General features: G+C 33.0%; 1 protein-coding gene across 1 annotated transcript; it reads right to left on the bottom strand.

Moving 5' to 3' along the window:
* Nucleotides 1-1,132: 1,132 nt before the first annotated feature.
* LOC111631399 (forkhead box protein J1-B-like) lies at nucleotides 1,133-16,911 on the bottom strand. Its single transcript, XM_023375641.1, has 2 exons — nucleotides 16,352-16,911; nucleotides 1,133-4,001 (listed from the first exon to the last, which is right to left on the bottom strand). The coding sequence occupies exons 1-2, from the start codon at nucleotides 16,820-16,822 to the stop codon at nucleotides 2,961-2,963; spliced, it is 1,512 nt and encodes a 503-aa protein (XP_023231409.1). The 5' UTR covers nucleotides 16,823-16,911; the 3' UTR covers nucleotides 1,133-2,960.
* Nucleotides 16,912-18,731: the final 1,820 nt, after the last annotated feature.

The following is an 18,731-nucleotide window of genomic DNA, read 5'->3' as shown; positions in this document are numbered from 1 at the left end:
CGTCACAAATAATATTTTATGAGGGTGTTTTAAGAATGAATTACGTCATAAAATATGATCAAATTTTAAGAAATGATTGCGAATGATACCCTTTTTTTTAATACTTTTATCGCTTCGGGGACACTAAAAGGCCTTTTAAAATCTATTATGAGGGCGACTGGACAATGAGAGACAGATCCTGATATATCCCAACAGACCACCTGGAAAAATTTCTAAGGTTGCTTGTCCGGATTCGATTCCGGATCCCTCCGGAGTAGTAGGCCGATGCTTTAACTGCCTCGGCCATTCTTTATGACGATTGTAGTGTCATTAAATAGTTCTGTAAGGAAATTTTACGTGATAAACCAAAGATAAGTGTAACTCATAGGAAACATTTTAAAAGTAAAGAAATTGGAATTTCGATACTCTATACAGAGAACTTCATCTTAATGTTTGACCAAACGTTTAAAATTATATTTTATTCTCATTTCCTAAAATGATTTTTATTCTATCCTTAAATTAATTTTTGTTTTAATTTGTTTAAACATTAGCGTTTTACGTTGTATAATGAAAAACGAACCACTTTATTCTAATTATAAAATTAAAATTATAGATATTACGTCAATGATTTTATATAAATAATGATTTATAACAACCTTTAACTGACATATATTCAAATTAAATATAATATTTTGTTCAATATTTTAAATATAATTAAATCTGAAAACAGTTTAACATAATGTATCTGAATTGTGTAGCGCAGTAGTAAATTACAATTTATTTATAAAATGGAGTTGTGCAGAGTCGATTTTTCGATTGTAATATGCTACATAATGATTTAACCTATTTTTTATTTTGGGTAATTTTTTTAAATTTTGTTTCAATTTCATTAATGTTGACGTCGTTTTTAGGCTTTTGGATATGGCCATTTCTTATATGGTTTTGTTGACACGAGGTACCGTACAAAATGTAGTACCGAGAGGATGTTATAAAGCGAAATTTTTTAGGATGAAAAGTGAGTTTAGCTACGCGATGCATTATTTACGTGTCTTGACAATACTTGACGGCGAGATGGATTATCGATCTGTTTAGAGAACAAACGCTCTGTCCTTGGAGTGTGACGTCAGAAAACAACACCACACGCAAATTTTCATTTAATTTTTTTTATTTAGTTTTTGTTGCGTGACGTTATCAGAAGAAGTTCAATCGTAGAAATGCACAAACAAAAACACTTTTAATTAGCTCCGAGTGGAGCAACGCTCGATATTCCTTCTCCGCTTTTTTTATTTTGGCGCTCTCTTCTTCTTTCATCTGGTGTTTTTTGAATCTATATTAGACTCGTGGATCGGAGGAAACAAAGGGATAATGTAAGTTCTCTCTACAATTGATAACTCTGTTTTTCCCATAATGATAGTAATTTTTCGTGGGGGAACGATTATGTGGTGAAGGGGTATATTTTATTTATCCGCCATTACAATGGGAACACAAAGAAAAGATCGAGGCGCAAGTTCTGCGCCTTCGTTCCAATTTAGCTGATGAAACCCCTATACTTGGTCACGTGACTGCGAGACATCACGCATGTCGATCGATGGAAAAGCATTCTTGCCATTTGAATGCATTAAGCGTTAAACTTTTCGAAAGGGGATTAGTGCGAATCTGCGGATTTAATCGGACGAGGCGCGAGTTACCCCCACTTTCTTCTCCTTATTAGATTTTGTGTAGATTAAATAAGACTTTTTAGTATCTGTTAACTCTCTAGATATCTGGTGATGTTGCCAGATATCTAAAGAATCACCAGATACAAAAATCTTATTACAAGGGAGAAGGAATAATAAGTGTGATGGAGATTGGGCAAAAGATGTCTGTATGAAACATTGTTTTAGATTGGAGAAACGCCGAGCGGAGAAGTACATTCGATCGAGACAGAAAGACGAGAGTGACCAGTTTATTTATTCAAACCACAACACGCTGCTCACTCGGTGATACATTGCAGTAAGTAGGCACCACCGGACCCACGCCCGACGTAGTGACTAGAGTGTAAAAATCGAAAGCGTGGCGCGAGCTGTTCAACTAAGTAGGGGGATGCCTGGCGCGAGTCGGTGGTGGCTAGACAATACTCGGTGCTTTTGGCGGAACAACCGAGGGAGAAGCGGAATAAGAAGCTAGCGTATGGCACACAATTATACTCTTGCATCGATCTGCCTTCCCCAGCCAATACAGAACAGTAGATCGATGCTAGAGAGCTGCGCCAGCCACTACGCGACTGGACGGATGAGCACAAAACTTGGACGGACGAGCCGGTGCAGAAGTAGACAGAATGGTTCTACTCAGAACGGAGTCAGCGGGCGAACCCGAAAGATGAAGAAATTTAAAACGACGTAAAGACTTAATTGATACAAAAATTCACACGAGAACACTCTGTACACTCTACACTAAAGTTTTGACTATTCGCTAGTAAAATCTGCAACCTGTAACCTTCTACTCTATTACGAGTATATCCTCGGCAATACTGAACACTATGTAGATATCTTTCAAAATAGACTTTCGTAGTTTTCTGAATAATCTCTTAAAAAGCGACTTTCAACGGATGGAAGCTTTAATCGGCGAGTCTGAGTGAGTGGTGGACGGCACGACGTCACCGCGCTTCCCATCGGATATATATATTTATATTTATATATTAGTTGGAGTGATGGCTAGCCTCCCGAGAGACGCCACCACCCCGACACTACAAAATTGTGACAGGTTAGATAATTTGCCAAAATGATTAAAATGCCCGGATGGCTCTCTTCGGCCAACGCGCGACTGTTAATTTTGTTTGTTTGGACGGATTTTCGCAAAAAACTGGACTCGACGGACGGATCGTCCCCATCCCGGGATACAAACAGTAGCGCAAAACTTCACCGTTACATCACAAAGGGGAGGAAGCCTGACTATGGGTGAACCAAACAACAGAAAGCCAGCCTCCAGAGTGTTTTAATTCTCTAGTAGGCATGTACTGTGTCCAAATCTCCGAAATCTTCCAATTCCAGAGCCGCGGCTTCTAAAGCAGCCTTGCAGTCGGCCCAAGGCTGATTGGGAGTCTCCTGCATGTTGGCCTGTTGTTCGAATGTGGAATAAGAGGGACTTTCTGGGTGTTGCAGAGCGTAAACGGTGGGATTGACGGTAGACTGAGTAGTTGGTAGGTTGAGCAATGAAGGGGGTAAACACAAGAGTTCATTTTGATGTTGTTGGAAGCACGCCCACCAATCAGAAGGTTGTGGCTGGGGTTCGGAGGGGCGTAAGTTACCGATGGCATCTCCACACGATGACGATAGATCAAGATCGCTAGCCAGTTCTGAATTGCTTCCTTCAGAACTGAAGAGATCGTCGTCTAGCACCAGTGGTGGAGGCGACAGGATTTGTTGAGCCACCGGCGGTTGAGGTACGCCTGTCGGGGGAGGTACGCCATTGGGCACAGTGCCTTCGTCGGGTCGATACTTCTCGAAATTTACTAAGTCCAAATCAGCTTCAGCCAGAATGGTATTCCAGCACAGGTCGTTGCGTAAGTTGTCTCCCAGGTCGCAAATCTCTTCTCCATTCTGTACGTTTACAATTGCAATGGGATGATCCGTCGTTCGGACCGTACCTGATGCTATCACTCTGGATTGAAATGAGTCCTGACACAGATTTTTCGGGACAGGATTCGGACAGGGATTTAATATGTGCTCCATTCCGTTTAGCTGGTATTCAGAATCACAGCCCGAGAAGCCCGAACCGGCGGAATTGGGAGGTGTATCTTGTATGATATCTCTTAACGCTTTGACCCCTCCGTTTTCTTTGACTACCTTATCTTTCCTGGATCGACGAGTCGTGGCCATTCCGCAATTTCTTTGAGATAACCGACGTTTTTTGAAAACGCCGTCTACCAGTGATTCGGCGTATGTAGGATCAAGTCTCCAAAATCCTCCTTTACCTGGCTCATCCTTGCTTCTAGGTATTTTGATGAAACATTTGTTGAGAGATAAATTGTGTCGGATTGAATTCTGTAAATAAAAATTAATTATTTAGGTTTAGAAAGCTCTAATTTTTATTGATAATAATTAAGGTTCATCTTTGATTACGATTAATTTTATCCTACGTTAAAATAATTTTCTTGATTTTATATTATCTTTAATAAATATATTTTTCCAAATCATCTACAGAAAATTTTCTCGATCTTAGAATTTTCGTATTTTTATTCCTTCGTTTTTTGTTTAAAGAATTACTCCCTGATGACTCAGCTTTAATTTTAATAATTTATGAACGTTTTAACTTTTTACAAGTAAAATAATTCTTGAAGATTATAATGTAATAATAATAATATTATTTTTTATCAATATTTCATGTTTAATTAACTGAATTCATTGTCTGTATATAACGACCTCTTCAGAGAGCTTACTTTTTATCGAATATTTGAGAGGAAATATAAGAAAAATTTCATATCGTCAGATTCATCGAAGAAGACAAAATAAAGAAAATTGTTACGACGTTATGTCATCCGTTTATTAAACAATTATTAACAAATAACTGTTTGAAAATGATTCTTTCATATTCATTTCTGCGGTTTGTGAAATGTGAATATCATAGATCTTGCATCATCTTATTTTAACAACTATCAATTTTTCTATATATACTTATGTAGGCCAAATGAAATATACAGGGTATCAAATAAGCCTGAAATCATAGATGTTAATCTTTGTTTATTCTTTTACAGGTAAAACAATTGCTCTGAGTAAGAAGGAACGAATAGAGGTTTTATTTTTTATAATGGAATCTTATAGTCAGCATAAAATCCATGAAGAATTTAATAGGCTGCATGCAGACGGCATGTGCAATGGAGGGAAGCCTGAATGCAGCCTATTAAATTCTTCGGCGATTTTATGCTAACTGCTAGATTCCATTATAAAAATAACTTGATTCGTTCCTTCTTACTCAGTGCCAAACTTTACATGTAAAAAAATAAACAAAAATTAATATTACTCTTACTATTTCATACTAATGGAACATCCTGTATATGCAATATTCATAATTTATTTATGTAATTATAATTTCATTTAAATATTCATATATTCTTATATATAAATACAAATCAATTCAATAAGTTTATATGCATGGAGATAAAAAGAAAGATGAATAGAAATTCTTATTGAACTAATTATATAAAAGTTATACACTTGTCGAAATTTTTTAAACGAAGATTTGCTAACGATATCTCTGGTAAATTTTTGATAAATTTTTTCTTTTATCATAACCAATATTATTTTATTTTCAGCAATTCATAGAAAAAAATAGGATATAATTCGTTAACTCTCTGAAGAATCATGAAAATGCGTACAATTCCGAATAATAAATTAACAAAATTTACCTGTCGTTCAGGCGAGAATTGATTACAGAATTTTCTCTATGCAATTAAAATTAAAAATCGCACGCAACAGCATTTTTCCATTTGGGTCCTAGTTAACTAAGCGAAGATGTGTCGTGAGGCCTAAATGAAGAGGATTCGTGATGAATGGTCCTCGTGGAGGACTTTACAATAATCACGCATATTTATTTATTCACGTCCATAAAGATGCCGCACTGCAGTCAGTTTGAACTCCCCAGAGAACGTGTCTCGACAGAACTAAAATTGTATGCGATCATAATACTAAAGTGAGAAATTGCATGCATAACTATGAGAATGTGTACAACTGAGCTGTCTGTCCGCATGTCAGAAATGCAAGCAAAGAAATGGCACCAAGGAAGGAATGCGTGTTAATGGAACTGGGAGACTACTTTTTACTTTGGATGTTGATACAGTCCATTAAAAATTCTGTCAAATATCTTATTAATGATTTATAGTGACTCACCGCGTGTGAGTCACTCGACATGCTGTCCTATCGAAACGTCACACGAAAAGGGAACATAATGCCCGGCTTCCTTGCGGGTAGAGCCAAAGAGTCATAAATTTGGTTAATAAAAATATCGCAACTGTCGGTTTCTGTTAAGTATAATCGTCCGATCGCATAAAAATGAAAAACAAAAATTACACAAAACCTACTAAATTACGTCAAGTTTCATATGCTAGAAGAGACTATTCTGCTAATATTTTACACTACTTACATGAAAGAAAATTTCACGATAAGCGGAAAAAAGCCGAGAATTAAGGTATGATACAACAGTTTCGTCAATTAATTTACTCGAGAAGGTAGAAAGAAGAGTGCGTGAGGAACGAACACATGAAAAGAGGCATTCATCACGTGGACACCGAACGCAACACGAAGAGAGAGACACGACACTAGATATCTGTCACGGGCTGATTAAAACTTAATCGCCATCTTGAATTAGATGATTAAGTTTTAATCAACCCCTTATTACCTTATTCTATCATTGTTTTAAATAATAGAATAAGATAAATTTATTAAACGAATANTTAAATTATTAAATAAATATTATGGGGAATATATATATATATTATATTAATATTCATTATAAACAAATATTCGTGATGACGATAAATATTTAAATCTCACGCATAATTTTATTCACATTAAATAAATGACAATGCAGCGATTTTCAAAATTTTCAATGTCGATTTTTTTTATTGTTTCAGAAGATGTTCGTTTAAAATGTATTATTTTTAATATAAGTCAACCCCCGTTTTAGCACTCCTGATATAGCTCCACCTTAGCATAACACTAGGAAATACAACGAAACAGATGTGGCGTTATATAGAAGGTTTTTAGTATTTTACAACATAAACATGAATTAGTTTATAAACATTATAAATTTCTATTGGAAGTTACACAGTATAAAGGTTTATTGTTTTAATATAAACTTATACCATAATATGTAATTTTGAAGCGTTCTAAACAGAATCAATCATAATCAGAATCAATACTTTAGCTATTTTAAATAAATCCTTCCTTAAAATCCTATCCTGATACTTCTAGCGATGTAAAAATTCCATTTTATTGCTTCTCTTGATGAGGCAGCTAACATATAATCCATTTTAATACTGTAGCAAACCATTTGCCAATATCATTTGATGCCATGGTAAGCAATTTTCCAGGACACACTCATTCATAGCAAACAATTTTCTAATCCCTGACGTGCTCTTTGGTTCATCCCTCGAGGCGTGTCCCCAAGATAAACCGAAATGATTAGTACAGCAATATCACTTTATCGCCTGGAGATATCTCCATGGTGATCTCTATGGTAATAAAATGATAAGCTTGAGTGCTACAATGTTTAAAAGCGGCTTCCGAATAAATAGTTTTACTTAAAGAATCGAAAATAATACTCTTGAACATAATTAAGATAGCATTTAATATTAATCTGTATAAATTCTGACAGCATGATTTAATTCTTAATGTTCAATGTATGAAAAATTTTTTATAAACATGTGTAATTATGATAAGATCTTTCATAAGATTTTTTCATACGCCATTAAAATGGAACGTTTATTTAACTAATTTAGAGATTTTAAATACAGTCGAAACCTTCGAACAACGGCCACTGACGTAAACATAAAAACTGGCCATGTTTGGGGTTATTTTCTATGCATTTTTGTAAAAAGTTCCAGAAAAATTGGCTTCTGTTTAGATATTTTCGTTATTACAGGTTCGACTCGGTTTCGTTTTCATAAAATATTATGAGAAAAATAGATTTATAAGTTTTAAAATGAGAAAATTTTAAGACCGTATGTTGAACTTCAGAAAGTGATCATACAAGCCTATACAAGCCCAATAAATTTTATTTTTCATTATTTCTTTGTTATCTTCATCATATTTTTAGGTTAGCCAAAACATTTTCCATTTATAACTGTTGATCTTTGTGCAATTTGCCATTATTGCAATTGAATCGTATAAATAATCTCATACTGTATACTAATCTCTTATGAATTAATTTGCGAACAGACAATTTACGATGTAGCAATGGGTATTTATATATGCATATTTATATAAGTACCCATATAATATAATATTTATAAGTTTTATTACGTATAATATATGTAAAACTAAACGATTTGTCGATTACGATCAATTTCATCCGGATCAAACTAGAATATAAGTTGAGCTTATATATATTTTAATTTCTTTGCATATATGAAAATAAATTAATTTTTAAAAGGTTAAAATCAAATAATTTTATACTTTTTTTATAAAAATTAATAAGACGACTCTAAAAAAATCATCTTTCTTCGTTCCTCACTTTCTGACTCTTTCGAGCTTTAACCGATCGAAACTCAAATATATTCGATCGACAAGGCAATGGAACACTTGGGATCCATGGGAGGACTTTCTGTGACAAACTGGCCTCTATTCAGGTGTTAGACACGTGAAGAAAACCGGAAATTCCGCGTGATCAGTACGTCGTCAGGAGCGAATAGATAAAATCAGGGTTCAATGGTTCTATTTATTTGGCTTGTGGTGGGCCAAATATTTTCTAACAGAACATTTGAAAAATAAAAATGTTCAGAGTTTTGATACTTTTATTATTACATTTACGAAATTTTATGCAAAATCTTTTAAATTATCACGTCTTTACGTAAGCAAATAATTGGGAATTGTTTTTGAAAAATTGTATCTGCAAACACAATATTATACACTTATATAACTGTAAATATACATTTTATACGCTAAATTTATACTTGAATTTATCAATACTCGTAACAACATAGCTACGTAGGCTACTAACTATTTTTTTATTGACTCAGCTCGTAAAAAAATTTAATCGAAATTTTTACTATATTTGAAATATTGTANGCAATATTCATAATTTATTTATGTAATTATAATTTCATTTAAATATTCATATATTCTTATATATAAATACAAATCAATTCAATAAGTTTATATGCATGGAGATAAAAAGAAAGATGAATAGAAATTCTTATTGAACTAATTATATAAAAGTTATACACTTGTCGAAATTTTTTAAACGAAGATTTGCTAACGATATCTCTGGTAAATTTTTGATAAATTTTTTCTTTTATCATAACCAATATTATTTTATTTTCAGCAATTCATAGAAAAAAATAGGATATAATTCGTTAACTCTCTGAAGAATCATGAAAATGCGTACAATTCCGAATAATAAATTAACAAAATTTACCTGTCGTTCAGGCGAGAATTGATTACAGAATTTTCTCTATGCAATTAAAATTAAAAATCGCACGCAACAGCATTTTTCCATTTGGGTCCTAGTTAACTAAGCGAAGATGTGTCGTGAGGCCTAAATGAAGAGGATTCGTGATGAATGGTCCTCGTGGAGGACTTTACAATAATCACGCATATTTATTTATTCACGTCCATAAAGATGCCGCACTGCAGTCAGTTTGTTCTCCCCAGAGAACGTGTCTCGACAGAACTAAAATTGTATGCGATCATAATACTAAAGTGAGAAATTGCATGCATAACTATGAGAATGTGTACAACTGAGCTGTCTGTCCGCATGTCAGAAATGCAAGCAAAGAAATGGCACCAAGGAAGGAATGCGTGTTAATGGAACTGGGAGACTACTTTTTACTTTGGATGTTGATACAGTCCATTAAAAATTCTGTCAAATATCTTATTAATGATTTATAGTGACTCACCGCGTGTGAGTCACTCGACATGCTGTCCTATCGAAACGTCACACGAAAAGGGAACATAATGCCCGGCTTCCTTGCGGGTAGAGCCAAAGAGTCATAAATTTGGTTAATAAAAATATCGCAACTGTCGGTTTCTGTTAAGTATAATCGTCCGATCGCATAAAAATGAAAAACAAAAATTACACAAAACCTACTAAATTACGTCAAGTTTCATATGCTAGAAGAGACTATTCTGCTAATATTTTACACTACTTACATGAAAGAAAATTTCACGATAAGCGGAAAAAAGCCGAGAATTAAGGTATGATACAACAGTTTCGTCAATTAATTTACTCGAGAAGGTAGAAAGAAGAGTGCGTGAGGAACGAACACATGAAAAGAGGCATTCATCACGTGGACACCGAACGCAACACGAAGAGAGAGACACGACACTAGATATCTGTCACGGGCTGATTAAAACTTAATCGCCATCTTGAATTAGATGATTAAGTTTTAATCAACCCCTTATTACCTTATTCTATCATTGTTTTAAATAATAGAATAAGATAAATTTATTAAACGAATAAATTACTATCAAAATCATACAGAAAGTAATTAGTTTGTAGGTTTTTTTTTATATTTCGAATATTGATATAATATTTTATATAAACAAATTTATAGACGATCAAACTTTGATTTAGCGCCACCATTTGTTTGTTTCTAAAATTGTGTTTCAGTACTTCACAAATGTGAAATACTAAGGCACAATTCATTGAAAATATTCTCCTAATGCTTAAAATTCTGCATTCTATTTTATTTTTAAAAATTCATTTTTAATTAATAAAAAACAGATACAGTCAAATCTTGACATAGCGCCCTTCTATATACATTATACTATCCACGCAAAGCTCCAACGAATAGTCATAAATTGACGACTATTCATTGTAGCTTTGCTAAAAGATAGGTTCACTATAACGAAAGAATATTGAAAATAATCTTCATATCAAATTTTATTTCTAAAATATATTAACCAATTAAGAGATTTAATTTTTAAAACTTGATTTTTATGCTCTGATGATTGTAAAATATTTATAAAAACTATTAATTTCATAGCGCTTTAAAATTTTTTTAAAGTGATGAATAAAAAAATAAAAGAGAAATCAATTTTATAAATAAATGTAACAGAACAAAACTAAATTTTAATTAAAATTAAAAAAAAATAAAACTAATTTAATCTTTGGAGCTAACATTAATACATAATAAACATAAATCAATGTGGATGTTTAATATTAATTTATGTTATAATCAACAGAATGATATTGTTTTAACCCACTTAATTCTTGTAATGGATATTCATTATTGAAGTAAGTTCCTTTTTTTTGTTTCGTTCGTTTCCACCTGTTTCATTCAATTAGAATATTTTAAAAACACACGAACACGGTCATATTTTTACTTGAAAGTTTAATAATAAAGCTCTAAACTATAAGAAAATAAAACTCTAAGAAATAAACTAATATTATTCTCATCAGATTTATCTTTATACAAATAATCAATTTCTAAAACAATTATCTTGAAATATTATTTCTTGGCACAAGAGTGTATTATGCTAAGCCGCGCCAGTCATCGATAAGAAGGTAAATAAATAAATATAAAACTAGGATATGAAAACAAAATGAACACGTTAATGACGAATAAGATACAACAAACGCATGCATTGTGGAAGTGTATGAAGCTTAAAGCCGACGTGTTAAAGGAACCAGCAATTGTAAAGTTGATATGGTGTGTTGATCATCTAAAAAATCAATACATGTAAAATAAATTTGATGGTGTACTATTAATTAAATACTCTATACACGGTATAGAACAAACATTGCACCAAATTATATTTCGCTTCTGCTACGTAATAAGTAAATGCAGTTGCATTGAAGGTAATCGGTAATGGGCTATTCGTTTGTTTGGATGCCAAGCACTCCTAACGCTCAAGACAATGCAGAGAAAACCTTACCATTCATTTCTTTGATGGTAGCCAGCCGTTTCCTCTACCAGTCGTATATATTTACTGTATATGTATACAGGGTGAGGCACAAGTAACACATTTTTCCAGATGTGTAGTATGTCTGATGTTAATTGGTTTTTAATTTTGTTTGTTTTATTTCATTTTGAATTATTGTCCCTGAAATATTGTCCCTATTTCAGGGTTGTAAATAGGGAAAAATGACTCTTCCTCATCTACAGTAATTTGTTTCCCACTGTTTACAGTCCTGAAACATAAAAAGTAAACAAAATTAAAAAGTCCGAAAAAGTGTGTTGCTTTTCAAGGACATGCGAGTTGCAGGAGCAGAGATTAGTGTTGCCCTCTCTGCTCTCTTTCAAATTCGGCAGAGCAAAAAGAAAAAAAAATCAGAGAAAGTGAAAAGTTTAACAAATTATGAATGATGAAAAATTAAAAATTGCAAAATTTCGGGCAAATCAGCTCTCTCTGCCCCTTACCCAATACTTTGCTCTGTCTCCACACTTAATTATACTGCAATAAGCAATACTGCTCTGTCAACTGAATTATGCCTCACCCTGTATAATATATAGACGATAGGATGGGTTGCACCATCTTAACAAATTTATAAGTGCTAGCAATAAAATAGGATAAAATTTACTAAATAAAAATTAAGTGTTATTAGATTGAAGATACTCTTATACCATTTATGCCTATAGTCATCTCTATGAATATTAAAAATTTCGAATCTTTTAATTACACCATCTGAATATATTCAATAGAACATTGCCATGCAATTAAGTTTTCTATTTCTTTAATTAATAAATTTAAATATTTTATGCTATTTTTTATTTCCTCCATTATTTTAAATGGCATTCTTAACTTTTCTGAATAAATGACAGAAACAATCCGAACACTTGAAGATGAAGCCTACAAGCTTGAGGATGAAAATAAGTATTTCATCTTTAAAAAAAAATTAAATGTATTAATCAATAAAAACCTTCAAAAGAGAATTTATTTTTTTCAATTGTTTTAATTATCTAAAAATAAACATCAATAAACCTGCATCATACAAAATTAATTAACAAAAATAAGTGAAAATATTAAAAAAATTCAGCAATGAAAATTTTCGAATGGCTTCTAATCAACTTGTTTATTTAATCTGAATTCAATATATTTTATCTATTTATTTACTTACTAAACGATATTAATATTCTTTCCTCCTGCAAAAAATCACATGAGCCTCATATAAAAATTAAAAGCACTAACGTGGATTGTTTACTAACATACTAACCAGAATCATATAAAAAACTATAATTTTTATACGCTTTTCATGCTACTTTCTGTAGTTTATTCTAAAAATAGATTCCAGAAAGAAATTCTCTGTAACAAGAATTAACGTATAATCAAAGCTGTTCATTATAAATTTTGTAAAGAAACTGCAATATATTATACATTTGAGGGAATTCACAAATATTTAGGTTTATGGCATTATTAGCATAAATTATTTTATTAAATTATAAATTAAATTATATTATGGGTTGTATTTCGGTCGATTCTACGAGTGTTTCCGTTAAGATAAATACGAGTTTCTTATGTAGCCCACAAATGCCTAGGACTGCTAATATAAACCCTAACCCCCAAGAACCCATGAACTTAGAACATGAGTTTAGTGCACATTAGGGCATACTAGGGTGTTCACTAAGGAGCACTGATGCTCCAACCTAAACGTGACTTTAGTAGTATTATAATCAAGAATGTAACATAATTGCAGAGATAATAAATAGTTTTTATATAAAGTATATGCAGAATTATCTCAATAACATATCGAGATTTTTTTGTCCTATTTAGAATAAAATTTAAACTTTTAAAAATAAGTTATATTCTCATAATAGCCTACGTATAACATTAGTTTACTACTCGAAAATAATAATAGAGTTAAACTGGATGTAAGAATTTATATTCTGTTAAAACTTAGCCTATTTTTAAAAGTATTAAAGAACAAGCTCGATTTTTGCCACTTTATGGCTGGACGTGGCAGAACACGAATGCATAACGATGCTATTATGAAATTATTGGTTAAAAATAATAAACAATGATTTCGACTTATCAAAAGTTTTGAATGTAACTAAGAAACTAAAACAGATATGCAACTTAATCTTGACATATAGAACTCAACTGTATTTGAAATGAATCTTTAAATCTATAATTTATGACAATCAAATTATATGCCATGATGCTGATTTGAAGGAAAATGGGTGATTTTTCTGTTCTACCTTTCGTATCTCCGAATCTGCAGAGAAGGAAGAATTTTAACCGAGGATATCTTCTTTACTCTTCTTATCAAACTTATAGTGCGAAAATTTTACAATTTTGTAAATCTACAAGTTTGCTTTTGTATAAAATACAAAGTTAATTTATAAATGTAACTGTATAATCATCATTTTTGACTTCTGAATTATGCGAATTTTTTCCCAAAGACACCGCACGGAACGCACACGGTCAGCAGCCATTTTGTTTTGCTTTTTCAATAGCACTCTTTTCTCTCTCTTTTTTCGCCTACCTACTGCTGTCAGTACATCTAGATATGTTTAGGAACGCTTAAGATAAACATATCTAGACGAAGTGAAATCCAATGGAGAGTTGTTCAGAGACATGTTTTTGGTGTTTCAAGCATGTTTTAATTGATTCAAAGAATCGTTGAAATACCTATAACCTACTGTAATTCTTTTCCCACTGCCATCTGCCATTATCTTTTAGCCATCTGCTTCTAAATAGAGAAAAAGAGATGCTATTGTAAGCCTACAGCACTGTATTGTACTGTACATAAACCAAGTCATCATTCCCGTAGAAATTTTACAAATTCACGCTATGCCTAAAATATTTTAAAGTGCTTTTATTAGTGTTGCAACGAATAGTATATTCGGCCTCAGGCCGAATACCGAATATTCGGCCAGGAGCGTGGCCGAATAGCCGAATATTCGGCCAAACTATTCGGCTCGATTAACGCACGTACGAAAATTGGCGCGCAAACCGCATTATGGCAAGGACCCTGCTCTCTATTGGCCCACTGTCACTACGCTTCGCCAATCGCGTTAATTCTTGACAGTTCAGACAAGAGCGTCATGGCAGTATGTGATAAGTGATGATATCAAATGTGGATAACAATGAAATGACTTACACGTGCAAATAACGGAAGAAGAATAGAGAAGGACCGCGAAGTGAAAATGTGAAAATAAATATGAAATTGAGTTGATAACATAATCGAACAAGTCGATTATGTTATCAACTCAATAAGCTGCTTCGAACAAGTCGAGGCAGCTTATTTGCGCGAAATACGCGGCCGTGAATGCCAAATAATTGTTGTCATAGACTTCTAAAAGCTAAATGCTTGTAATGAAAGTCACTTAGCGTGCACGGACGAAAGCCTGGGGTCGTTCGGGCTGCCGAGCTGTTTCGAATCTGTGAAATCATAACTGTGACTTATAACGACGTCCTATCTGTCTCTTTTATCCGATATCACCAGGCTATGAGTCACGTAATTGTAAAATGGGAAATCTACGACGAAAAAGTGACGAATCGAAAGTATCGTGAGGGCATATTATGATGTATGCATAGGCATACGTGGACTTGAGCGATAGAGGTAAGAGAAAGGGAAGAGCAAAGACGAGCGCTTAAAAGAAGAAGGATAGTCAGGTCAGACCCTCAGATGTGTGACGATTCTCGAACGAATAGGTGTGTACGTGTGCTGATCTTTGTAATTATAAATTGTGAATACAAGTGACTAATATTATGTTCTTTTTTATTTTGTGCATGTTATAAGTTATAAATAAATATAAACAAACACCACTAACCTGATAACATTAAATCTAAATACCAAAATGATTAATTTACTGGGTTTTTGTTATTTCTTACTCCTGTTTCTAGGTATTCTGTATTCGGCCGAATAGCGAAAAATAGGCCGAATAGGTCGAATACCGAAAAACTAGTAACCGAATATTCGTTACATCACTAGTTTTTATATGAAATGAATAATTACAAATAGTTTATACAGTATTTTACAACTTATAAATATAATTTTATATACTTAAACTGCTTGAATGTCAAAATATAAAACACATTTCGAATGTTATCATCACTCTTTTGTCATTAACATTAATATTTCTTTTAAGACAAATAAAAGTTAAAGTTCGCATGAAATTAAGATAAAAATTGATATAGAAAATCTCAACAATTTATAAAGACAGTTCGAAATTTTTGTATCTATATTTGTCCATCTCTGAGATTTACTGTTTTTTGATACTTTATAGTTATATATTTAAAATATTTGTATACAGTATTTCGAAAGAAGAATGTTGAAATTATGCAAAATGTCTTTCATATTTGAATGTACAGCACCTATAAAAATGAAGTGTACACAAAATTTTCATTACTAAGATGTTGTTTCCTTTAGTGTTCGAACAATATCAAGTTTGTTGATAAAAATGAAATAAGAAAACAAAATTATTTATTAGCTTTTAAGCTAATAAATAATTTGTTCATGATTGAAGATATTTGAATAATATTTCAATAAAATATAAAATTGTGTAGTAGCTGTTATTGTTTCCGATTAGTTAACAAAAATAATCTGTTTGCCAATTTATTTTGTCGTGGACGAAAAGAAATGCTGCAAACAATACTTTAAATCATGTTAAATATTTATATTTCGAAAGAATAGTGTTGAAGTATTTTATACTTTAAAATCAAGAAATTTTTCTATTTATTGTCTAAAATACTGTTTTCAATCAATACACAGTACATAACTACAAACTCACCTGCCAGCTAGGATCGGCATTCTTATAGTACATAAAATTTTCTTTGATCCACTTATAGATGGAAGAAAGAGTCATCTTGTTTTTATTGGCCTTCATAGCCATACAGATTAAAGTGGCATAGGAATAGGGGGGTTTGACCGTCCCATTGGTTTTGTAGTCGATCTCTTCTGCCACGCTTCTGCAACCCATTTTGGTTCTAAAACTACTCTCACCCCCTGAAGATCTATCCGCTCCCAGCATAGACATGGTCTTGGAGGAGCAATCGGGGGAAGAAATGGGACTAGCCGGAGGAGTCTCGGGAGTAGGAGCACCGATTTTAGTCATGATGTTCAGATTTTGAAGCCAATTGAGACTGGTCAAGCCGTCATCGACATTGAGCGTACCATCGTCGGCCACAACATCGTCTGGATTCTTTTCGCGCCAATTCTGTTGAAATTTTTGTGCCATTTCGTCTTTAGACACAATTGGCATGTTTCGACTCTTCTCAGTTGTGCTTTAAGTGGGCTCCGAACTCTTCAGTTCTGCTCTAGATGCGTTTCTGAAAGTGAGCTTGACATGGACGGATTNTTTAAGTCCATACTCTTAAAAAGATTCATAAAAAAATTCCGACGAATGGACTACTTCATAAACCATCCCAAGAAGATGGAGGTTCTCGGAACGCAGATGTAATGGAGAATTAAATCCGAGAAGAGAGCGAGAGCAAAGGTGAATCGCGTAAGCTATTAAACGTTAAGAGGGAAGCCAGACTAACGAATGGTGATTTTAAAGAGGATAAAAGGATTATGGAGCTTCTGACGAGCTTACCTTTACGCTGTGGATGTTCCGACGCCGACTATAACATGACTGCGAGACGTGGTAGCGATCCTGCCATCCAGTTACCTATATTGACTCGCGTGCCGCACAGCTCTAGAATACCTGTGGGCCGGACATTACAGACTGGATAAATCGATAGCGTCATTACCTGAGGACCGACCATAGGTGGCGTTGCCAGGACGGAGAGGAGAAGTGCAGCGGTACTCCCTCCTCCATTGGCGACACCCTCCCGCCCAACTCGGCCGCTTCAAGAAGAAAATGGTTCGGACCCACCGATTTTTGAGACGGATCGGTAAAAATTATGCAAGGGGTCGAGGAAAAAGAGTGGATATTTAAGAAAAATTTTCGCATTGAGTAAAAGAAAAGTAAGAGTTAGAACGATTGTCGGTCTAGATGGAAACTAGCGACGGATGACATATGTGGGAGTCGCGCACGCTGCAGCGGTCCTGCCATCGATCGCCACATAAATATTAACGAAGCACTTTAATGGAAGCAGTAGCAAATTGATGGAAAGGATTTTCCGCGCAAGCGCAATCGCTCCTCCGGATGGCTGGCTGTCGCCGCATCATCGTATTCATTACAATTCCTCCAACATCGTTATCGCTAAAATGTAATCGTACTTCGTGCTAGAAGCAGAATAAAAGAACAGAAATAATTAAAAATGATTGGAGTACATATAATAAATACAATTAAATATTTTTATTTTATACAATAAAATCTATCCAGACATTTAATATAAATATTCAATAATCCAATACGTTAATATATGGTTTTTTAATCTCTTTTTTTCCATGTAGACATTAAGACATTTTTTCTATGCCCATCATGAGTTCGGCTAAACCACTAAACAGAATATATAGAGGAGTAACAATCCGCCATTTTGTTTCTCACTTCAGAGATCACAAACCCGTTTTCCTATTTAATTAAATAGCTTAAAACTGAGATGTAAAGCTTAAAAAAAACAATGGAATGGTTCAAATAAACATGCTCAATGTAGCATCTAATATAAAGCTCTAGATTCGGTTATGCTTACAATGGAGACAGTCAAGAAGACAGAGAAGTGACCCGGACAGACCACTTATCCGAAAAATTTGTATTATTTTATTTTTTAAATGTAGTTAAATTCGAACATTGTCGTGAAAATTAAAATATTTTTAAAGNATAATGTAATAATTATATTAAAAAATTATTATTACATGCGAAAAATAAGCATACTAATGAAAAATGATAAGTTATAAAAAATACAATTATTACTATTGAAGATATTGTATAAATACGCAGTCAACATAACACTAGATACAATCTACAAAAGTAGCTAATTTATTAATCAATGCGTTTAGAATCTCAAAATTTTATGAATAAATCTTATAGCATTTTGACAATTATATACATTGCTCCTTGAAATTTTATTGACAAATACAATTTCAAACATTTATTTATTAACTGTGTTAAACTAATAATATCAAATATTTGTATAAAAAGTAAAAGACTTAAATTAAACCATCGAATATTCGAAATTTTATGTCTTAAAATAATCAAGTATCTATATAATAAAATCCAATTACTT

Source organism: Centruroides sculpturatus, unplaced genomic scaffold (genome assembly GCF_000671375.1).
Source record: "Centruroides sculpturatus isolate CEXI.00-Female unplaced genomic scaffold, Cexi_2.0 scaffold43, whole genome shotgun sequence".
NCBI classification, from domain to species: domain Eukaryota; kingdom Metazoa; phylum Arthropoda; class Arachnida; order Scorpiones; family Buthidae; genus Centruroides; species Centruroides sculpturatus.
The sequence above is the reverse complement of the archived record's forward strand: the minus strand, read 5'-3'. Positions and strand labels throughout refer to the sequence as shown.

Excerpts from the sequence above, each read along its gene's own strand:
- LOC111631399 (XM_023375641.1), bottom strand. The coding sequence starts at position 16,822 with ATGCCAATTGTGTCTAAAGACGAAATGGCACAAAAATTTCAACAGAAT. Across the intron at positions 4,002-16,351 it reads ATGCCGATCCTAGCTGGCAG|AATTCAATCCGACACAATTT; the intron begins GTGAGTTTGTAG and ends TTTTATTTACAG.